This window comes from Melopsittacus undulatus, chromosome 6, assembly GCF_012275295.1.
Source record: "Melopsittacus undulatus isolate bMelUnd1 chromosome 6, bMelUnd1.mat.Z, whole genome shotgun sequence".
NCBI lineage: Eukaryota > Metazoa > Chordata > Aves > Psittaciformes > Psittaculidae > Melopsittacus > Melopsittacus undulatus.
The window spans coordinates 36,851,421-36,873,703 of record NC_047532.1 but is presented as its reverse complement, the minus strand read 5'-3'; the positions used below and the strand labels follow the sequence as shown (position 1 = coordinate 36,873,703).

The 22,283-nt window shown below is 38.1% G+C and overlaps 1 protein-coding gene and 1 pseudogene across 1 annotated transcript in view; both read right to left on the bottom strand.

The window, feature by feature from the left end:
- Positions 1-22,283, bottom strand: part of GMPS (guanine monophosphate synthase) — a 33,048-nt gene that overhangs the window by 8,023 nt on the left and 2,742 nt on the right. Inside the window, exons 2-14 of the mRNA XM_005141972.3 lie at positions 19,278-19,459; positions 15,875-15,989; positions 14,278-14,375; positions 13,170-13,273; positions 11,753-11,946; positions 11,298-11,463; positions 9,533-9,684; positions 8,694-8,867; positions 6,349-6,454; positions 5,135-5,250; positions 4,034-4,159; positions 2,848-2,963; positions 1,027-1,157 (exon numbers count right to left, since the gene is read on the bottom strand). Coding sequence (XP_005142029.1) covers positions 1,027-1,157; positions 2,848-2,963; positions 4,034-4,159; positions 5,135-5,250; positions 6,349-6,454; positions 8,694-8,867; positions 9,533-9,684; positions 11,298-11,463; positions 11,753-11,946; positions 13,170-13,273; positions 14,278-14,375; positions 15,875-15,989; positions 19,278-19,459 — 1,780 coding nt within the window. The remainder of the gene's footprint in view (positions 1-1,026; positions 1,158-2,847; positions 2,964-4,033; positions 4,160-5,134; positions 5,251-6,348; positions 6,455-8,693; positions 8,868-9,532; positions 9,685-11,297; positions 11,464-11,752; positions 11,947-13,169; positions 13,274-14,277; positions 14,376-15,874; positions 15,990-19,277; positions 19,460-22,283) is intronic.
- LOC115945286 (uncharacterized) lies at positions 7,613-7,743 on the bottom strand (annotated as a pseudogene).

Genomic DNA, 22,283 nt, shown 5'->3' with positions numbered 1-22,283 from the left:
TGATTCACTCACACAAAACCAAGTGTCACCAAAAGTTAGCAAGACACATCTACAGTTTTACAAACACAATTGACAGTGTTATCCTCAGCCTCTTGAGGCTAATTCTGTACAAACTTCATTAAGACTGCCTTGCAAACCAAATGTATTTTCAAAAAGATATCCTTTGTGACTTCATAATAAAACAAAAAAACCCCAAAACTCCAACCAAAAACACAAGACCCCCCACCTCCCAAGAAAAAAAACACAAAGAAAACCAATCCCCCCCCAAAAAAAACCCGAAACCCACACCCACAGAAAAAAAAAAAACCCAAACAACTGAACCCTGAAACTTGGAACTATGATATTCCCAGACTCTGCCTGTGTACCTTATCACAGGATACTGAATGCTCCCTAGATGTTAAGGGTCTGAAATATTACCATCTTGTAGCCTCAAGTGGCTGGCTTTACAAATACAGCTTCTACTTTAAGAAGTATGAAACCACCACAGGTAGTGAACAACACCATAAAAAAACCCTTGGTATTCAGGCTCCTTTCTTTCCACAAAAAAAGAAAAAAAAATCCAAAACAAACAAAAAAAAGACACCCAAACCAATGAAAATATGATTTAGAAACTACGTTAAATTCCTTTACACAGTTTATTTACTTCAGGTAAATACAGATAACTGAGATCAAAGCAAAACAATAAAGCTGTTCAGTCAGCTAACAGTACTTTTTGCAGAAGCTTGAACTGCAGTGAAACACTGTACTTCAGCTCTTCATGATGTGTCAGAAGCAAGCCTCCGTTCCCCAGTCCCCTAAAATTAGTTCTGCTATCAAATAGGCTAGCAATTCCTGTATTCCTTCCACTTAGCTATTACCTATAACTGTCAGAAAAGGCTCCTGCCTGCCATCCCATTAATTTATTACTTCTTTTGAAGTATTTGAGAAGCTTGTAGATTCTGGCAGTACCACTATAACTATACCTAGTTAGATTTCCAGGGATCTTGAAACAACAACCTAATCCACGAGATAAGATAAAGTACCTACCAGACTCCCTGAGAATAGTGTGAGCCTCAAAATCAGCTTGTCGTAAAGTGCTGAGGACTCCTGTTGTCAGGAAAGTGGGGGTGACATCTGTAGGAGGTTCTTTGACTGGTGGTCCGAACACATACACAACTCTGAAAAGCAACCAGGACACCAGGATGGTAGGGGGGAAAGGAAAAAAAAATACCTTAAACCACACCAAACAACAACAACAAAAAACCCCCACGAATTTTGCATACATAAAATACCAGACTGCCTAAAGACAGCATCTTTAGTATTGCAGTGAGAAAATGAAGCTAGGGAAAAAAGGTGTAATACCCGATTTTGCTCCTTAGTTACTAAGGAGAGCTTTATATAACTTCATGCATATATTCTATAAGCATGACATGCATACTAGCTTTGGAAGTCAGACATATTAATGTATTTTGGCTTGCTAGAGACTATCAATAGCCCAAGTATTACTTCAGGAAATACTCCTCCGAAAATACAGATATACAAACTCAGCGGTAACACAAAGCACATTTTTTCAATTTTATTTGATGTCAGTAAAGTTAAGATTATTTCAGGAAAACTATGTAATAAGTGTCCACAATTTCCAACTTCCCTCCTGATAGGAAACCAACAAATAATAGCAAACCTTGTTGTTAATCAATAGGTGTGTTTTCAACACAGGGCACTAACACTGCAATCTACATAACTATATCTGCAATAAGAAAAATCTCCTAAATTCAAACCAATCACATCAGCTTTATTCCTTATTCTCATTCACTTTGGTTTATATGTTACAGAACAAAAAAAGTATGATACTGTCTAACTGGCCTCATACAAGGATTTACTATGATATATTCACAGTTGAGTTTACAGATACAAATCAAGAATACTAGTCTAAAATACAAAGCAGAAAAATATGCAAGCTTTACATCCTATATATTTGTTTACAATATAAAATCTGCAAACATAGTTGGATAGAGGACTAATTACTTGACTGCTTTCCTCACACTGCCAGTTTCAGCATCCCTATGAATGGCAGTGAAAGACTCCAAAAACATACCCTGGTACAGCAGAACTCCCAGAGATGTGGTATAAGAAGCATAGTATTATATCCAAAAGAGCTTAAAGAATACAGCAATGCTGCAAATCCAGGATACACACTCCTGATTTTATGCCTTCTTTGGTTTGCTCTGCATTCAAAGAAGTATCTTGCAATTCAAGACCTCACCTTCAATAATATCACCTAAGTGACACCTCTTTAGATGCCACTTATGTGACAAAATTAAGTTTTGCTATAAGCAGTTACAAGCAGTTCTGTTGAACAGCCTACAGCCAGGTAAGGAGAATAAGCACTCTCTAGAACTGATTTACTATCTAAGCAACTTCAACTGCTAGAAAAGTTACGGAATAAAGTAGCTAGAAAATTTATATTCATGAGAGCTTAATTAATATTAAACCCAGCTTTGGATCTCACCTATCTGCTATAAGAACTGACAGTCCCACATAAATCCTTCTGGACACAAAGCAAGAAAAATTACTGCACAACACCCAGATTTATCAGCAGGATTGGAATCCTTCAAAAAAGATTTTGCCTAGGTTATGCTGGGTGTTGTCTAAACAAGTGCTTAAAGAAAATTAGAAGATTGGTTTATTTCTGGAATTGCAAGCTTGGAAAAAAAAATCAGTCTATGTTTTGACTTTTTATCTATTTGTAACCTCTGCATAATAAACCTGCCCAACACACACAAAAAATTATATGATAGATTAAACAGGAGAATGTTCGTGCATCTAAACTTCCATACATTAGAAGCAAAGGTAATTCAAAACACTTACCTGTTTATGTTGTGGCACATGCGTGGTATAAGCCTGGCAAGAAACATAAGAGACTCCCAGTGTGGAGCATCTTTACTAGAGATCCCACAAACATAGCTGTATGAACGGCAGTCACCCTATAAAGAAAAATAATAATTGAATGTGAGCTTATCTGCCGAAATAGGTTCTCTTTCATCCTATAGGCTACAGGACCATATTTTGTGCCAGCATTTAGCAGACACTGTGAAGTCAGTAGGATCAGAGACACCAGGTGAATGATAAAACAAAGAGTAAAATGACAGATCTCTCATGAGCTAACAAGAGCATATAAAAAGAAATATTCAGAATGGAAAGATTCGTGTAAGGTCACCAGAACATAGGGACTGATAGTGTATTGGTATTTTCATGACACCATCTGACAAGGTACAGAAATATGCTGAGGACACCGTTGCTTAAACCAGTAATGAAAGCTGACTGCAAAGAGTTACAGAAGCAACGCAAAAGATTACACAGCTAATATTAAGAGCTGTAATTCAATACTGACAGTGCAAAGAAAGGTACTTTACAGCTGTGACTACTCAGTAAAGAAATCTTCCAAATTATTCCATTTAATTACATGAAAAATGCCAGCTCAGCCTTTGTATTTGATTTATATTTGTTGCCAAAGGACAACCCATAAAAATGCACATAGCATTAGTGAGTGAAAGAAAACCATATGCCACTGCATGGATCCAAGTGTTTCCATATCCTGAACAGTCTGCACTGCTCAGATTCCATTCCTCTCAAGATTAAGGATATAGTACAATTAAAAAAAGTACAGGAAGGGGCAACAAGCATGTTCAAATAACAAAGCAGGTGTGTTTTTTTTTATTAACTCAGTTTAGGACTTCAAAGCCTTAAAGCGAACCACAGGATTACAGGTCTACAAGATCATGAATGGTATGAAGAAACTGCCTGTAAGTGACCAGCGTTATTCAACTTCAATGCTATCCTCAAATACAATGCCTGGCATTTACTCAAGGGTATCTTGACACCTTTGCACTACCAGCACTGACAAATTACAACAACATCATTATCACAGTCATTTGACATTTATATTTTTGAGTCAAATTCCTTATTTTCAAAGCTGCGAATCTTATGCTTTACTGCAGCCTGCCACGCTGCTAGGAAGCGGCCTTCAGAACACCCCTTAAATGACCCCATTTACCTGCACCCCCACAGTTTTGATTGGTAACAAGAAGGCATTCAGTGAATGTAGGCTTGTAATCTGCATCAGCTTCTCCTGATCTTCTTCGGTTGTACATGCTTTGACCCTTTGCAGCAAAGTATGTGGCTGTGCAATGATGCAGAAAAATACATTTTAAATGAAGTCCCCAAACACTCAAACAGAACTTACAGAGTGCAAACAAAATTATTATTTAAGTAGCTCTTTGCTTAAATTTAGTCTACATTTATCCCTTGGAAACTATTTAAGACACTCTTCATTTAAGAACTAAATTTTGGCAAAACCAACTGTATTTGATTAGACTGTATGTATTTTAAGCTAAAGCTCTCCAAGACCATAAGTGAAGCTTTTTTCCTATGCTCCTTCTCCCATTCACAGAACTGTATTTTTCATTTTTTGTCTATTTCATAGACAACAAAGCAATATCCTGTTATGCTACACTACAATATGTTTTAAATGGAAAGCAGATGTAAATCCTCGACCTTCAATACTTCTAAAAGTTTTGGAAGTTGCTCTGAACTTACACCTTAGAAGAGACATCTGCCAAGAACTTCTCAGCCCCCCTGTAGTTTGGTTTAGGTGAGCTTACAATTATCATAAAGGCTGTAACAGTTAAAAGATTGAGAACTGAAATATCACCAATTAAAAACTTCAGGTTTTTGTTCAGGACATCTGTTCCTCACTCCTGCACTTTCATTTAGGCATTCAAGGACTGCTAAGGATGCAAATCTAAAATGTTACAATTATTTCAGGGAGAAAAAAAATCTTTTTCTGATGCTAAGTGATTTGCAGTACCTCCAGAAATCTCATCTGCACAAAGTTTAACAAACAAAATTTATTTACTGTTTGAAAGGTCTGTAAGCTTCCAGCATTCAGAAAGCATTCAACACTTGCACCAGTCATGGTGATAAAAATTCTACTCTACTACAGTGAGTGGCTTCAAATGAATAGCACTGGGATGAATTATTCCTTAAAGAGCCTAAACAAGTAGTTTTAAACTTTTAGCAGCTGAAACCTCATTGCAGGCCACAACAGAATGGTCATATTACTTTTATGCATGTTAGAATTTATCAATTTTGTTACCTTCTTAACACTCGCAGAAAAATCTGCAACTATTTTCAAAATGTTGTTTGTTTCAGGGAAGTCTTTGCACACATAAGGTTCTTCAGCACAAATCACTCTGATTGCTAGCCCAGGACCTGCAATGCAAAGTTGAAAAAGCATTATATCAAATAACAGGAACCAGACTTTCAGCAAAATATGTGGCAGCATCTGGAACATCAGGTCAATCATTGAGTACAGTATGTTTTGCTATGGTACCTACAGTTCAATTGTTTAAACACCCCACAAAACCAAAAAAATACATTAGCAGTTTATCCCTGAACAATATTTCTGTTCAGGACATTTAAGCTTTATTTACCTACACTTTAATTTGGCTGATTGTGTAAAGCAGCAGTTAGTAGTGATGAAGTATGGTGGATGGCAAGTCCAAATGAACAAGAACCTCCTCCTTCCTTCTGGTAGGCAACTGGGATAAAACAGCTGGCTTTAATGTACAGCTGAGTCTCCACTGTGTTTAAAGACCTCCGACAGCTATTTGACCTTTAAACTGCTTAATACAAAAGCGTATGTAATTGAAGTGTCTGAAGGCAGCTTCTTGCGTTTCACGTGATATGGGTGCATTAGCACAATAGCCTACATGCTCTGTCAGTAACTACTATGCATTCTGCAGGACGATTTTAAACCACACGGGCAGAACAACATACTCCTCTTAAAAGATGTGGATTTTCCTGTATTATATACTTGGATGTTTTCTTTGCAAGCTTTTTCAAGTTTGGTGCTTTGTTTGCTGTTTGTTTGGGTTTGGGGTTTCTTCATTTTGTGCAATCTTTTCTTCATGAAATCATTTTCAAACAGCAAATGCCCCTTAAAAAGGCAGGCAGATAAGCCATTATTTCATGTGAGATACATTTACAGCTCAGGCAGCTTACAACTGCACTTGACCGATAATTCTTGCTTTAGCTTATAAAACTCAAAAGAAACAAAAGCAGCTAAAAAGCTAAAAGCTAAAAACTCAATTAAAAAACTCCCCCTTTAATCACTATCCGTAATAAAGCTGCTTTGAAATGTTTTTTCCCTGAAAGAGGATTCCACTTAAATAAAAACTTAAATCTATCAACAACTTCTGTGTTTAGATGTAAGTTTTATATTCCAACATACTGAAGGTTAAGTATATTCTAAACAACACTGATGTGATACTTAGCCCATCATTAAATAGCACAGACCAACTCTCATACCTGGGAAAGGATGCCTTGAAACCAGCTCTTCAGGAAGACCGAGCTCTCTTCCTAGCACTCGCACTTCATCTTTGTGAAAGTCTTTCAGTGGTTCTATTACTTTACCCTTAAAAAGAAAAAGCAATTTACCCTCCAGCGTACATATTCAAACAAAAAGCCTCTAATGCTTAGGTTGTGGCAATCAAATGGGAATGCTTTTCACAGAATGGCTGCTGAAACTTGCATAAACACTGAAGAAAAAAAACCCAAAACCAAACAACTTATGTGTGTGAATATGGGCTTTGTAAAACAGTTGCAGGACAAAGCATAAGACAAGGTAGTTTAAGTTTGTGCCAGAAGTACCAACGGTTCAATCAGTGGAGAGAGAGGCAGCTTGACCTTGCAGTTACGCCTTCACAAATTCAGACCTTTCTTGTCATTGCTAGATGTCCAAACCAATCTAAAAGCCTTGGAAATACTTTGTGCAGCAATGAATATTAGAAGCATGGATTGTTAACAGTTCCTCTTCTCTCCTGTGGTTGAGCACTTCCTAATAACTGAGCACCTTTGACAGGGTTTTTATGTGATGTCTTGTGTTGGTTTCTTAAGAGTATTTTATAATACTGTTAGAGAACTTAACATTCTAATGTCAGAAAAGGCAAAATAGGGCAGTCTCCTACATTTACTAATACTTAGAAAGTATTAGTAAATACAGGAAAGATATTCAGAAATCTCTGTGACTTTGGACTAAATAGTCTGATTCAAAGTACAATCTAAGGGACAGAACTTGGGCTGCTTATCCTTGGACAGCTCAACATCCTGTGCTCATATTATCTTCAAGCGCTGGTCATCATCCATAGGGGTCCATGTTGGGCCATTTCAGAAAGATCTCTGGGTTCTTAAAATTGACAACTGTCAAACAGGCTCTGTGCCACCAGCATGCTGCTGGCAGACAGCCAATCAGGTTACCAGAAACATGATGCAAAAGCTGCAAAAGAACAGAAAGAACTCATCCCTGTAGGCACCTGAAGGAACTACTCCTAGATTTCAACCCATTTAAATGTATCATTCTCATTCTCTCTTTCCAAAGAGAGAAGAGTACCATGCTTGCAGTGCTGAACATTACAAGAGGTTCAAGAGAAAGAGAATTTTAGCCCTCCCTCCACAGGAGTGGACTATCTTTTCACTGAAGCACTGTCACTACTCTTACCCGATTCCATGATGTGCCAGACCTTGACTTTTTAGATCCCTTGACTATTTAGATCCCCTTGACTGTTTAGATCCCATTGGATCCCGTTATCCCTCACTACTGCAAATTATGCGGTCGAGTTTCCCCACATTTGGGGAAACTGCAGGGATCAGCACACCCGGAGTGCAATGGATGAGCCTCACCCTGGGAAAACCACCAATAATAATAATGATAAGAGAAATAATAAGGGAAGAGAATACAACTGCTCGCTACCCACCGACCGATACCCAGCCCAACCCAAGCAGTGATCTGGGCCTTTCAGGTAACTGCTCCCAGTTTATATGCTTGGCATGACATGCTATGGTATGGAATACCCCTTTGGCTAGCCTGGGTCAGGTGTCCTGCCTCTGCTTCCTCCCGGCTTCTCCTCCTCCCTGGCAGAGCATAAGACTAAAAAGTCCTTGGTCAGAGTAAACATTATTTAGCAACAACTAAAAACACTGGTGTTATCAGCACTGTTCCCAGATTGAAAGTCAAAAACACAGCACTGCACCAGCTACTAAGAAAGAGAAAAATCACTGCTACTGCTGAACCCAGGACAGTATTCACCCCTTATTCCATACCATTCACATCATGTTCAGATCCCACACTTTTTCTATGTGTCATCATTCTTGGTATTCAGAACAAGATACAACAGAAGGAGTAAGTTGTATCTTATGATGTGTATCATCATATCATGAATTCCAGATGAACCAGAATGAAGTTGTCTGAGAAGTCTTAAACCACACTGCTGCTAAAGACATTTGGTATTGCTCTGCTTCCTTACTGGAACACGGGTTTGTTTTGAGCAGCGTTAAAAAGTAAGAGTGAGGAAATAGCTTTCAGCTTACAGCTGAGAACACTACTGTCCCCCTGAAGAATACACATTCAGTCTTTCTCAGTATCCAGTCCTGGACAATACTTAAGCAATTTTAACTACTTTGAGAATGCAGCAACTAGAAATATGTGTAATAAATTGCAATGTATTACAATAGAACCTGAAGAGCCCCATCAGAATAGGTTCTCATCAACATGGGACAGTTATAGCAACAAAACAGACTTTGTTCAGTTTTGGTACTCAGTTTCACATCTGTGAGAACCAGAAGGACACATCAGAAGTATCCCCGTTTTCATTTACCTCTTCTCTTAACTTCCGAATCAGCTCTGTGTCATTATGATGGGTTTTGATGACTTCAGCTTTGCCACTTGCAACAAGGGAAGCACTTTCAATGAGATCAGGTCTGAGGGTGCCCTGAGCAAGAAAAACTTCTTCAGGTTTCAGATTCATTTCTCCAATAACTTCATTGGCAATCTGTAAGATAGAGAGAAGAAAAAAAAGGGGGAAAAAAAAGCATTCTAGTATTTTTTGTTGTCAAATGTCTAAAGGAAGATAATGGATTGCTCAACATGCCAAATGCTACTGAGCTGCAAAAGCACAAACAGGAAGAGTAATTATGACACTAACCAACTGCTGAAATAGTCCTATAACCTGTATTTTGTTGAATAGAAAAAGGAAAATATACCTTCAGACTACAAGAATATCATTGCCTGTTAAATGCTGTATTCTCCATCCATCATCAGAACTCGTAGCTGACAGCTGGAAAATGGCTTGTCTTCAACAAAGCAACACCCTAATTCACTTTACCCACTGATTTGGTGAAAAACATTACATGGGAGCTTATGCAACAGAAATTAAGGACCAAACAACAGCATATCTAAACACTATGACAGATCTAACACAATGACTGTGAACAATATTATGACCACTGACTGGCTGCCAATAGCTTTAGGCTTATGGTAGCATACCAATGGCTTTTTTAGTCACCCACAACTTGCAAAACTACTGATGCCACTGAGTAGACAGTACTTAAGAATTAAACAGTCTCATGTAGACAACGTATCTAGAAATCATATTTCTAAAAAAGAAAACAAAAACCCCACAAAAAAATCCAACCAACAAATAATTATAAATATTACCTTAACAAAGGTGTCACCAATAATTTTTCTTTTTTCTTCAGGACTTGTAGTCATATTTAATGTCTTGCTAATTCTTTTACGTGGAGTTCTGTCCTCATCCGAGATGGGCAGGGTTGTTGTACCATTGTAGAATGAATGAGCTGCATTCACCACTGCATGAAATCACAGGATTTTTTTTTTGGCACAGCCAGTAAAAATTATTATGCAAGGTTGCAAAAAATAAATTTCACTCTATTGCTCTAAGAAAATAAAATCATTCCAATCCTCTGACTATTAACTGCACTAAATAAGGCTGTTCTATACCTCAAGAACTAATTGTAACAAAAGTATTTTATTTCTTTTATTAACCTACTCTAGAGGGCTTTTTTTTCCCCTCCTTATTATGAGGCTAGGAAACCATGTGAAAGTTTAGTTCTTGCCTTCCTTCTCAGATTATAATCTACTTGCTTTATTTAAATAGTTTAACAAGATGGCATTTCTCCAAGGCCTTTTGGTAACCAAAATTAAATAATGCAGAATTTACTCATGGTACTTAATGCCTCTTAATTTAGAGAGTCTCTCAATGCAGAGATCAGCTAGGAGGCTCTTCAGCATCTTTTACCAGCACTGAACTCCATGACCTACAGAAGGAGCATTTCTAGCAAAGCGATTCCTCCCGTTTGTTACTGTGGCAGCCTGCCAGAGCCCAGGTTTATCAGTCTATAAAGTGGGAGAACATGACACAGATTTTTCCAGCAATAAAAAGTGAAAATAGACAAATAATAAAGGGAAAGAAGTAAAAGCAAAAACACCGATGTGTGCAGAACAAAGTTAAGCTTAGACTTTACTGTGTCAGGAGATTGCAGCCCAACCTGCAAAACATTAACATGCAGCTCCCTGTACTGTTTCACACTGTCAGGTTAGTGGAAAGCACTGCTCACCTAGTGTCATGCTTCCTCACCAAAACACACGAGAATCACTTGACAACAGCACTTACGCACAGCACCAGGAATAGGCAGCTATTACTCATTAAATAAATCAGCCAGGCAGTATAAAACAGCTCTTATTTTTGCACAACTCAGACATATAGAATCTGTCTTCTCTGACCTCCTCATACTTCAGCTACCAAAAAGCTCTAAACCTTCTTATCAGCCATGACAAGGTACTTTCTGCTCCCACATAATGTACTGTTTTCTCAACAAGCAAAAACCAACTAAACTGTACTAAAATGCACCAACTAAACCAACTAAAACACACCTACTTAGAAGCCAGGAGAGGAAGTGAAATTAAAGAAAAAAAAAAGCCTTGAAAATGTAATTTTGATGGTAATAGCATTCAATCACTCAAATGAGCTCACAGTTTAAAAAAAAAAAAAAAGAGATCAAGAACAAGAAATAAAGCTGCAGTCGAGGACCGTTAATCACGTTACTGAATAAAACTGCAATCAAATTAGTTTTGCAGCAGCTGAAAGGGATTACTCATCAGCAGAAAACTGACTGAGATGCATGTCCACTGCTTTGTTGTGTTCCAACAGCAGATTCCAGCTACCAAAGAAATGGATCAGTTCATTCTATGTTCCAATCAAATAAGTAAGGCTTAATATTTTAGGTTTGAAATTTTGTGCATAGGCCTAGGTGGATCCAAATTAGCAACCATGCTTTGGTATGTTAAAGTCTGAGAATTGCAAGGATAAATTCAAATCAATGAAACAAAACACTCAACACACATTTTAAAAGACTGGTCATGTCATTAGTGGTATCAGGTATATTTAGCAAAATTATGATACCTTTAACTTGAATCCCAAGTTTTTTGAGTGCTTCCTCCACAGACTGGCTCTCTCTTTTGCGCATAAATCCATTATCTATGTGTACAGCTATAACCTGATCTCGGTTTAAAGCTCGGTTCAGGAGAGCAGTACAGACTGTGGAGTCTACACCACCACTGAGTAAAACCTAAGGATGAAGAAAAAAAAGAAACAAAACAAAACAACACTTGGTCAGCCGTTTACAAGGAAAATGTTAACAAATAATTTAGATCCAGCTATGAGGATCAGAACAGTCAATGATCTGAAGCAAACAAAGTCAGGTAGTGCACTTACCCAATTGTGCAAACTTTCCAAAACCTGTTTAATGTATTACCCAAATCATGGCAATTCTGCATTTAATTAACCCCAGTAACTTAAGTGTCAGTGTTTGTCAGGCTTTTGCAAATTATCTTTCAGCTTCAATTTAATCTACTTACTAGAACTTTTGATGAGCCCACTTTCTCTTTGATGTCCTGAATGCACTGAAGCTCTCTATTTTCCACTGTAAATGTACCACTGCACCCCGCAATATCATAAAGAAAATTCTTCAGGATCATTTTTCCATTCACTGTGAGGCTAACTTCAGGGTGGAACTGTGCTCCATACAGTTTTTTAGATTCATTTGCTATGCCTTCATTGGTGCAAAGAAATTAACATGACAAAAAAAAAGTTATTTATTCTGCCACACTTTGGCACAAATCATCAACCAAAACTGAAGATTCTGGCTAAGATTAGGAACACATATACTATTACAGATCTAGGACACACAATGCTTCAGAAACCATGAAAAGCACTCATACATCCTAGGAAAGCCATTGTGAAAACAGGAAATCAATTGCATTTATTTTTTCCTCACCACATGATACCTTATACAACACTACAACTGAGCCACACTGACACAGCAGCATCCACATTAAAAGGGTTGTGCTGGTCAAGCTGTGCAAACATCCCTACATTTGCACACTGGATGCAGCAAAGTTTACATAGCAAAGCAACTTATAGAGTGGTCTGAGCAGGCATGAGCTCTAGACTGGTTCGAAGGCAAGCTAGAATATGATGAAAAAGAATTAATACAGTGAAAGAGACTGTCTTTAAGTCTTTTAAAAGGTCATTTTTTCTCAAATCAGTTACCTAACTTAAAAACAGTATCTTAAGATTTTTTTTAATGAAAATTTTCAAATAAGCCACTTCAAATTAGTACTTTGAGATCTTACTAAGTGGCTCAGAAAACTGAAGACCTCTCCAGGTCTCCCATCGCCTAGAAAAAAAGACTCAAAGAGGCTGTTTGGCATTAAATAATTTGAGTAGCTTTCATAAACCAAATCCTAAGGCCCTACATTTTCCTGTGTGTGACAACCTGTGTATAACATCTGAAACACTGTTTTCAGTAACACCATTATTTTTGCTCAGGTGAACACTCATCCAATGATATTAAATACAATAACAAGTTAATCAAGCTTTAATAATTAAGTAGTGTTTGACTCATACTATTATAGTGCAAAACCCAAACATCGCTTACAACGCACACAACTGTACCAGTCTGCCCTGCCTTAAGGAAAAGAAAATAAGAAATTCCAAAGAGAAATAACACATGCATACTTTAAAATAATGAACTGTAAAAATAGGGTTTTTTTTTAGCACCAATTTAGAAACAGGACCATTCATTTTCATGTCTATTTCTTTATCATCATGACAGCACAACATACAAACAAACTCATACAAGAAATTGTTAAAAACTTACCTGCAAGTTGAATAACAGAGAGATTCTGTTCCCATTTGGTTCTAATTACTCTCTGCCATAATTCTTTCCTTTAACCAACATTATCAAAAGACAATTTCAGTATAAAATAATACCTGCTATAATGTTCCCAGACTGTGCAACCACTTTGAACCCATCAGCTACTTTATCCACACTATCTCCATGAGTGAGGAGAACAAGCTCTTCCTTCTGAAGGCCCCTAAAGAAAGATTAAACACTGCAATCAATTAAAAAAAGAACTAAGAACTAACCACCTGCCTTTCCAATAAAAGCCCTTAGGAATCCAAATAAAAGCACATCTCGACTGACCAGACCCATCTGAAATATATGCAGTATTTTCTTCTTAAGAATTGTAACATCCAGCTCCAAGATGCCTTCATTGGAAGCTGTATAAGTTCTTGCACAACACATTCCTCATGCAGGAAGTAATATAAGTCAGGTGGGTTTATTCGTTTCTTTATAAACATGCCAATAGTGAAGCATCCCCTCTGTGATGTGTAGAGCTATCTAGAGTCTATCAGGATACATGGAAGTACTGCTTTTCATTTCAATTAAGTGACGTTTTCTTGCTCAAAACTAAGTATTTTCAGGACAATTTGGGCCCCACACACTTCAGGCAGGGTATAAGGTTCTGCAATAGCCCTAGTGGAGAAAGTTAACAAAACTGGAACACTGGGTAAGAGTAAATGCTTAGAATTAGTACAAGGAACTTGAGCGATGTTGACAAGCTACCAAGCAATCTAATTCTGGTTTTACAAAAACCTCACAAAACAATCTTAAAGGAAGATGGAAAACCATTTTGATTTTCTATTCCCTCTCAAAAATTGGATGGCTGCCAAACAATACAAGCAAGACTAATGCACTGCACAGCAAAAGAAGAGCTTACTTAATGCAAAAACTCTCATGTTGTGGTACACATTACCATGCCTCAATGAAGACACTCTACTTTTAAATACTACAACATTACACAACTTTCTAAGCAAATCTATTTCTAGAATCAAATGAGAAGTTATGCCTAAGTATTTGTTTAAATGAGTGGCTTGTTTATTTATGTACATGGTCATACAAGTTTTATTACAAATTATCAGATAAGCATCGGTGCAATTTCACCATTTTCTTTAAAATAACTTTCCACTCATCCAGACACCAATTTCCAGACTGGTATTTCCAATATTGTTTTCATCATCTAAAACGTGTATGCACCTGAACAGTGAACATGTGTTATCCAGAGTAATGCTGAACACTCCATCTTCTCTAACACTCTTCTTGTGCACCGTACCTCCAAACACCTTATTCATCATCTGTCAAAAAAAAATACTACATGAAAAAGCACCACACAATCTAGTGCCACTTTATACCTCAGCTTCCCTGTGACTGACAATTCTAGCCCTCCAGTACATACCAGCCTAGTTTTTCATTATTATACTCATTTAATACATTGTTTTCCAAAGCTGTAAGAATTCTCTTCAACATTAATCATTGAGCTGTACTGGGCTTATTCCCTTCTGCTAGCTTTTGCTCAGCATAGCCAGGACCACTGCCATGCAGAACGAGCACCAGAAATTCCCAGGTAGAGGTTAGCAAACTAATGCATTTGCAATAGTGTACATCTACTTGCACTTATAAATAGGTGCTCTGCAAATTAGCTGAGTAACTGAAGCCAGTTATTTAAAAAAATAAAATAAAATAGTTATGCTGCTAAACAAAAAGCTAAGTTACCTATCCTTTAGTTAAGGACCCTCAGGCTTAAACTTCACAAAATCTGTGTCCTCTGCTCTGGAGAACCAGTCAAAAACTTGAGTCTATTCCCTTTGTACTACTACATCAGAGTAGTACAGTCTTTATCCAGGTTCTCTTTCTAAAATCTCACCTTGTCATTTGAAGTTGAGTATCTGCATCTTAGGTTTCAGAAGTCTCAAACATTTATTCTCCTTGCAAGTACAATGGACAACTTTAAAAACACTTTCAAAGTTTTACTTTCCAACTACTCTAGTTTTCAGAGATTTAAATGCTTCAGTTTAGACCCAGTTTGATATTATACTGATTGCACCTGACTGATTTCAATCTTTTATAATGAAGTAGTAGTGTGTTAATACACACAATTTCTGTAAAGTCAGACTTAAGGAACTCCCCTACTTGATGCCAGATTAACAGGGTTTTCAATTTTCCTGGCATTTTAAGGCATATTTTGATAGAACATGTTTCCCTTTAGAACAGGGAGTGCCAACACAATTTCCATAATTACCAGCATTCCTAAAGATTTTCCAGCCCAGTAAATCACTAACACTGGAAAATCACAAGCTGCACAAGCAGAAGTCATGCATCTAATCCACTCCTTGTCTTCCTGGAAGTTTGTTTCTTCATTCACAGCTTGGATCTACTAGATCACTGCAGAATCACCAGTCAGCCCTAAGGTAAATAAATATTAGATGCAAGGGGGGAGGTGTTTAAGCACTAAGAACTATACTAATAACATTCGGTATGACACTTGTATCATGAGCGTGCAAATTTTCCAACACCAACTAGAGAGAATTAGTTAATGACTTCCAGGTTATATTTATTCTGACAGTAAAAATAGAGGGTGGAACTCAATTCACAGCACTTAAAAAGCATTTATGCTATTGATATGGCAAAACCAAGAGAAGAATATATAGTATACTCAGTTTAACAACTAGGATTTAAAAAAAACCTTTTGCACATGTGGCATACTGCTTCTATTTGAAAAGAAGGTCCTGTAGCAGTTAGTATCAGAAACAAGGCCTAAAAAATGGCTATAGACAAACATAACTTGCAACAGCACCTGCATGCCATAGCAGATTCCAAGAACTGGTTTTCCTATTGTAAATATTGCTGGGTCAAACCATGGTGCATCTTCTGCATACACAGAGTTTGGTCCTCCAGATATAATGATAGCTCTGCAGACAAAAGAAAAAGTAAACATTAACTAAAACGTATTGTTTACTTTGAAATATCTATTTGCTTTAAACACTCTTAGAACTCTGTTTTCCGATATAAATTTTATCACAGATATTCTAACATTATAGCTTAACTTTGCTATGCTACAGCTGCAAAAACCAGCAGCCAAAACCAGCAGCTTACCAGAGAGGTATTTAATCAGTTTAAACAAAGTCAAATACAAACTACCTTAAAAAGTAACTATTTTAATTCCTCACAGATGAGTGTCAACTGCAAGAGAAGGCAAGACAATTAGGATCAAATGCAAAGTATTTGCATTAAGATACTTCATGTCTGCACCATCAAGAGGGAAGCTGCATTCTAAAAACCAGACTCCTAAATCTCTAGAGCTGCTGAGAAAATGTCCCTTAACCCATCCTGATTACACAGTAAAATGGCATTAGCAACAGGCTGTGAATTAAAAGTCCAACACATGCAAATATGTATGGTTTGAAGTTAATACTTCAGGCTGTAACAGAAAATTAAATATTTTTCAAGGGTAAGAGAGAGCTTTTGCAAGCCACAATGATTTGCAAGATCATGAACTGCAGAAGCACTAGCCAGTTAGGCAATACATTTTGGCCTCAGCCCAGGATCGAATATGGGTGTACCAGACCTCGCACACTGTTTATTCCACAGAGAACATCAAATTTGTTATTTGGAGCAAGAAGGCAGAGGGCTGGACAGAGACATTCCTCAGAGCCAAAGTACAGCAGCTTTTGAGTTGGACGACACAGCATTTATTTCTTTGTATGTTGGGATCCACAAGTGAGTTCTGGAGTAAGCATATAGCTGACAGAAGTGCAGATGGAAGGGATGCCATCCAGAGGGACCTGGACAGGCTCAAGAGGTGAGAGCACAAACCACTTCCACAAAGCCAAGTGCAACATCCTGCACCTACTCAGGACAATCCCCAGAACAACTCCAGGCTGGGCAGGGAATGGATTGAAAAAAGCCCTGAGGATTACTTGGGGGTGTCGGTTGATGAGAAGATCAACATGACCTGTCAGTGCACATTTGCAGCCCAGAAAGCCAACCATATGCTCAGCTGCAAGAATGCTATACAGAATGCTATTTAATATTAAAGGAAATATAGCCACACAAAAACTGAACAGTCTCAAGAGAAGTCAAAATAGCTATATGCTGTCCTGTTAAAAAAAGGTCTTAAAAATCTACTTCTATCCATACCAATTTAAACCCCACAGAATACAGAAAGGTTATCCAATGTGCCCAAGCATTAAAGAAAAAAAAAATATGATCTGAAGGTGAGGGATACACCTGTATCTTCTCAACTATCCAGGAGAAATTAAAACCAACATGGAATACAGATTTTGCAAGTTTTACTGCAATACCATGTAATTTCTTACATACTTATTTGCCTTAGTATGAATATAACTTTTTCTGGTTTACCTTAAACCACTTCCCAAGCAATCTGACCTAGCTTTGTAAAGCCTGTTTGCAATGGATTAAAGGCATATAAAAATACCAAGAGTAAAATGCATGCATTGACACCCCAACCTCAGGACTCATGCCAGAGCTCAGACAGTGCCAGAATTCAGACTTACACCAGCACAGCCCGTGACTGTGAAGCCCCTTCAGCCCTTGTGGAAGGAACTTGTGGAAACTCCTAACATTTATGTCATATTTAGACAAAACTTGTCACTAGAGATTGCTCTGAAACTATGAAAACTGAGGAGCTGGCTTTTTAAACACAATATATAAATACAGTTTAGCAAAATGTTCAGTCTTGCTGCTTGTCTCAAACCTTAGCACAGGCCAAAGCACAGTTCCTTGGCCCATTTAACGCCTGGGTTGCAATACGGAAACCTGATTATTCCCATGACACATGGAATATATATATAAAAATCTTGCAGTAAAATCACAAACCCATTTTTACTGTAGTCCCTGAATAAAAATACCCAGTGGCTGACATCAGTATTTGTTGAGCTTTCCTGGATGCAAACAACTGACTGAGATAGTAGACACAAAGCTTACTGACCAACCTGGGTAACAGATAACCTGAAGTCACTATTTAACCTTGAGAAGTGACCTTGTGAATTAAGAGGTTTTGCCACATTTCAGAAAGCAATTATTTGGAATGAGAAGTCCAATAAGTCTAATTATAAGACTTTGAAAAACGTTCAATTGTGAAAGGAAAGGGGAAAAAAAATGTCAGTACAAACCTTCATCAATACAGCACAGATCTGAGACTGAACATCATTAGTACTATGACCCACACCTCATACCCAACACAGAGGAGTTGCAGGTATTCTTTTTAAACCAGCAATTAGATATGTCCATCTTTTAAAGACTTGATTATTGGAAAATAGAAACAAGATCTGACAAGTATTTTTCAAGACATTCCTGAAAGATAAAGTCTTGACACAACAGCTACTTGACAGACCCAGCAGTTCCTCGAGTTTTTGTTCACTGTATTTTCAGAACAGATCAGTAAGTTTCTATTTAACACTAAAATATACTGTTTACTGGTTCTCTAATTATCAGTGGCTAAAAAAATGCAATTCTTGGCAAAGCACAGTCTTATCTGTTATCAGGCACAACTAAGCAGCACACATGCATCATATTTCTGCATTTGTACCAAACTAAAAAGTAAAATTTTTGATGATGTGTAGCCTTCAGGATATTTATTTTCGCCACTCAAGGGAAATGTATATACCCTGGTAATCCTAATAAAGCAAGAAAAACAAATGTACAAAGTACTAAATGATTGTAAGATGTTCTCTTGCTGCAAACAACAAGGGGTAGTTTCACTTAGCTTTTTTGGTTGCTTCCTAGAGACTGTTTGGCATGATTAGGATTTACCACAATGCCTTCAGTACCCAAGTTAGTGATTTTATTTTTTTTTCACTTGCACTAAACCATTTTTAGAAACTCACAAGACTTGTTTTCTTCATTAACAGCTACCCTTGCTTAACAGGTGAAACAGCAAGATCACATACTTTTTTGCAGATCCATTTCTAAAATGCAACCCCCTGAATTATACTTACAAATGGAAATAATCAAAATGACATTAAGCAAAAAAAAAAAAATTGCTGCACAAGTGTCCCCAGCAAAGCTTGGGTGTTTCTGTGGATAAGTTGAAGATGTGATCATTAACATCATTACAATGAAAACTATTGCTCATAAAACCCCAGGCAATTACCACTGCAGAAGACATCCACACATCCTGTTAGATCAAAAGGACAGAAGCTGCAGAAAGCACAGAGGCACTGCAGGAAACAACCTACCGAAACCCTTGTTCTCTGATTGCAAAGGCTGGTGTTTCCAAAGGGAAGATCTCAGACTGGACAAACAGTTCACGTACACGACGATCTATGACTTTTCCATACTGTGCTCCGGCATCGAGTATGACGACGGCTCCCTCGTAGTGGTGCTGCCCATCCTTGAGCTCTCCTCCAACGTTCTCCGGCTGTGAACATTACTCACATCAGTGCTTTAGGATGACACATTATAGATCACAGACTTGAAAAATGCTCTTGCAAACAACACCTGCAAAGCTTACTAAGGTGGCCTATATGTTAACTTCTGAGTAAAACAGGAAAGACTAACCAAGAAACTTCTTCATGCAAAGATCCTCAAGTTTATAAGGACCAGCAGATGGGTGGCAAGATAAAGTGGCCACACGCTAATATAGCACATTCCTCCCGGTCAGCCATACAAACATGACACCTCCATTCCTCAAAATAAACAGGGTACAGATTAGGGAAGAAAAATTCTAAGATGCTAATGAGAGCAAAGATTTCCATAAATAAGAAATCATGTGCCCTATTCACCACTACAGTCACTCCAGCTTTTTCCATGTTACAGTTCCATATAAAACCCAGCATATTCTATGATAATTAAGAGCATGTGGTTTTTTCTTGAGCAAAACAGGACAGTGCAAAGGCAGAAGAAAAAAGCTTTTCCCCATCACACTGCCTCATATGCTAAATTTCAATTCACATAACCTCCTGGAGAGAATAAAAAGGAGAAATTGAGAACAAATGTCTCTAAATGATTTAAGAAAAAAACCAAACCAAAACAAAAAAAAAACCAACAAAAAACCCCACCCACAACAACAAACAAAAAAAAACCACCCAAAAAACCCAAACCCCAATCATCTTTTGAATGCAGCATTCAAGCAGATTGCGCATTGGAAAAAAGCAATGGCTCTCTCTGACCCCAGCACATTTGTACTGGTTGGCCAACTTCAGCTAAATCTGAAAAGAGGGCTAGAAAATGCAAAGAATAGTTTTTTCTTAAAAAAAAAAAAAAAAAAGAAGAGAGGCAGCTATTCCATGGAAGTGTCCTTAACAGAGGACCTTCAAGGAAGAATGTGAACACAACGTTACTGTAAGACACCAATAAATTAATGCAGAAAAAATTCTCCTGCTTAAAGAAATTGTTTACTTTAGGGGTGTTTTTCACTTCATTTAAAGTTTACATTGTTTCCCTGACAATGAAATTTGATAAAAGAAAAACTGGGAAGGGTTTCACTTTGGCAAACACTGGTTCAAAACACATCCCAGAGTTTACAATCATTTCAAGTTTTAATTATGGCACATTGGAGTTCTGCATGTTTGTACCAGGCAACACATCCTTTGAACAAGGGCTCACACCACTCCAAAGGATGCTGGGGCAGCCTTCAGCATGCCATGGTATTTCCATGTGGGTCAATAATCATGCCCACATCAACCACAGGTTGTTCTGGAAGAGAGCATCATCCTGCTGGGACACATTCCCTCCGACAAATATGCAGCAAAGGCCTTTGAGCTTTCTCCCTCAACTACAAAGAGATATCTCCAATAACTGTCTTCAAATTAATGAAGGAAGGCAAGCACACTGGAAACTTTCAAAGTTTACACTAGCTGGAAGAGGCTTTATCTAAATCAAAGGATGCAAGCAGAAAAAGTAGCACAAAATTCCTCAAAAGCCTAAATTCAGATTAGAGTCAGTTACTTAATTTAATTTTTTCAGTTGGTAGCTGCGTGTGCCCAACGGGGAGCTCTGAATGACTTTTTACTCTTTGGTTACACAACAAAAAGGGTATGTCTTGGAGGAGAGCAGACTTCAGCAGCAAATGCCCCTTCAAACCCTTGGTCAGATGGAAAGAGGTCACCAGAACTGCCTTCCCTTCCAGCGGTATGGATTTACTCTACACTTGTAGAGTAATTCTGGGCATTTTCACCCAGCAGTTTCTAAGAAAGACCCCTTACTCTTTAATGCCCTCATTCGTTCTTTTCTGACCCCATCTTGCAGCGCTACTGCTTTTTTTAAGTCTTTAATTGTTTCAGAGTATGTACTGTAGCTTGTACCACGAAGGGTCAGAGCCCTGCAGTCCTCTTGGCTTCATATCTGAGACTGTCCGCTACCATCTGCAAAAGACCTGCATGGGATACAAGCCATGGGCACAGGTGCATGGCCAGCCCTTGCCCAGACGGGTCCCATCTACCAGCAGTGCTTCCCAACCTGCAAACCACCCTAAGAACCTGCAGAACGATTAAGAAGAAAGTCATACAACTCTGCAAAGGCAGCTTTTACATTTTACAGTCAAAAAGACTAAAACTAAGTTATTGTTGGCATCAGCTCAGCTGGACTGACAACCAAGCATTTACATCTGTAGCTAGTAAATAAATCTTTCTCAGTGCCCTACCCTGAAGGCAGAGAGCTGCTTTTGCTTTGAGCAATCATGTGCAGTTACTGAGGCTAAGCACAGCTCTGGGGGAGACGTGTGTGAAAACAGCCAGAGCTCAGTTACATTGGGAGGAAACTAAGAAATGTGGCATAAGGCAGCATAAGCAGGTCTAACTCAAACGAACATGCACCTTCCTTAGGTCTCCTCAGCAAGAGCAGGACGCTGATGCATCCTACTTCATCACAACGAACTGGACAAGCCTCCATATGGCAGTCCCTGGGATGTAAGCACTTGGCTCCTTTCACGGAACCCACCCTGGTGCACAATGATCAGAAGAACACTCTCACAGACAACTGCATCAACATAAGAATAACTTCTTTGTCATTTATGTGGCTGTGAGAGATGGCTGTTTAAGGCTTCAAGTAATAGCTCATTGCACAAGTTTTGCTGGGAGTCCATTAGTACTCTCCCAAAATCTCCAATCCAAAAAAAATCATAGAACCATAGCTAACCATAGCTCAGGATGTTTTTCTTCGGTTAAGGGCATTTTAAGCTAAGATTGAGTGGAAGCACTGCATCAACTGAGCAACACAGATCTCCTTATGGGGAATATATGAGC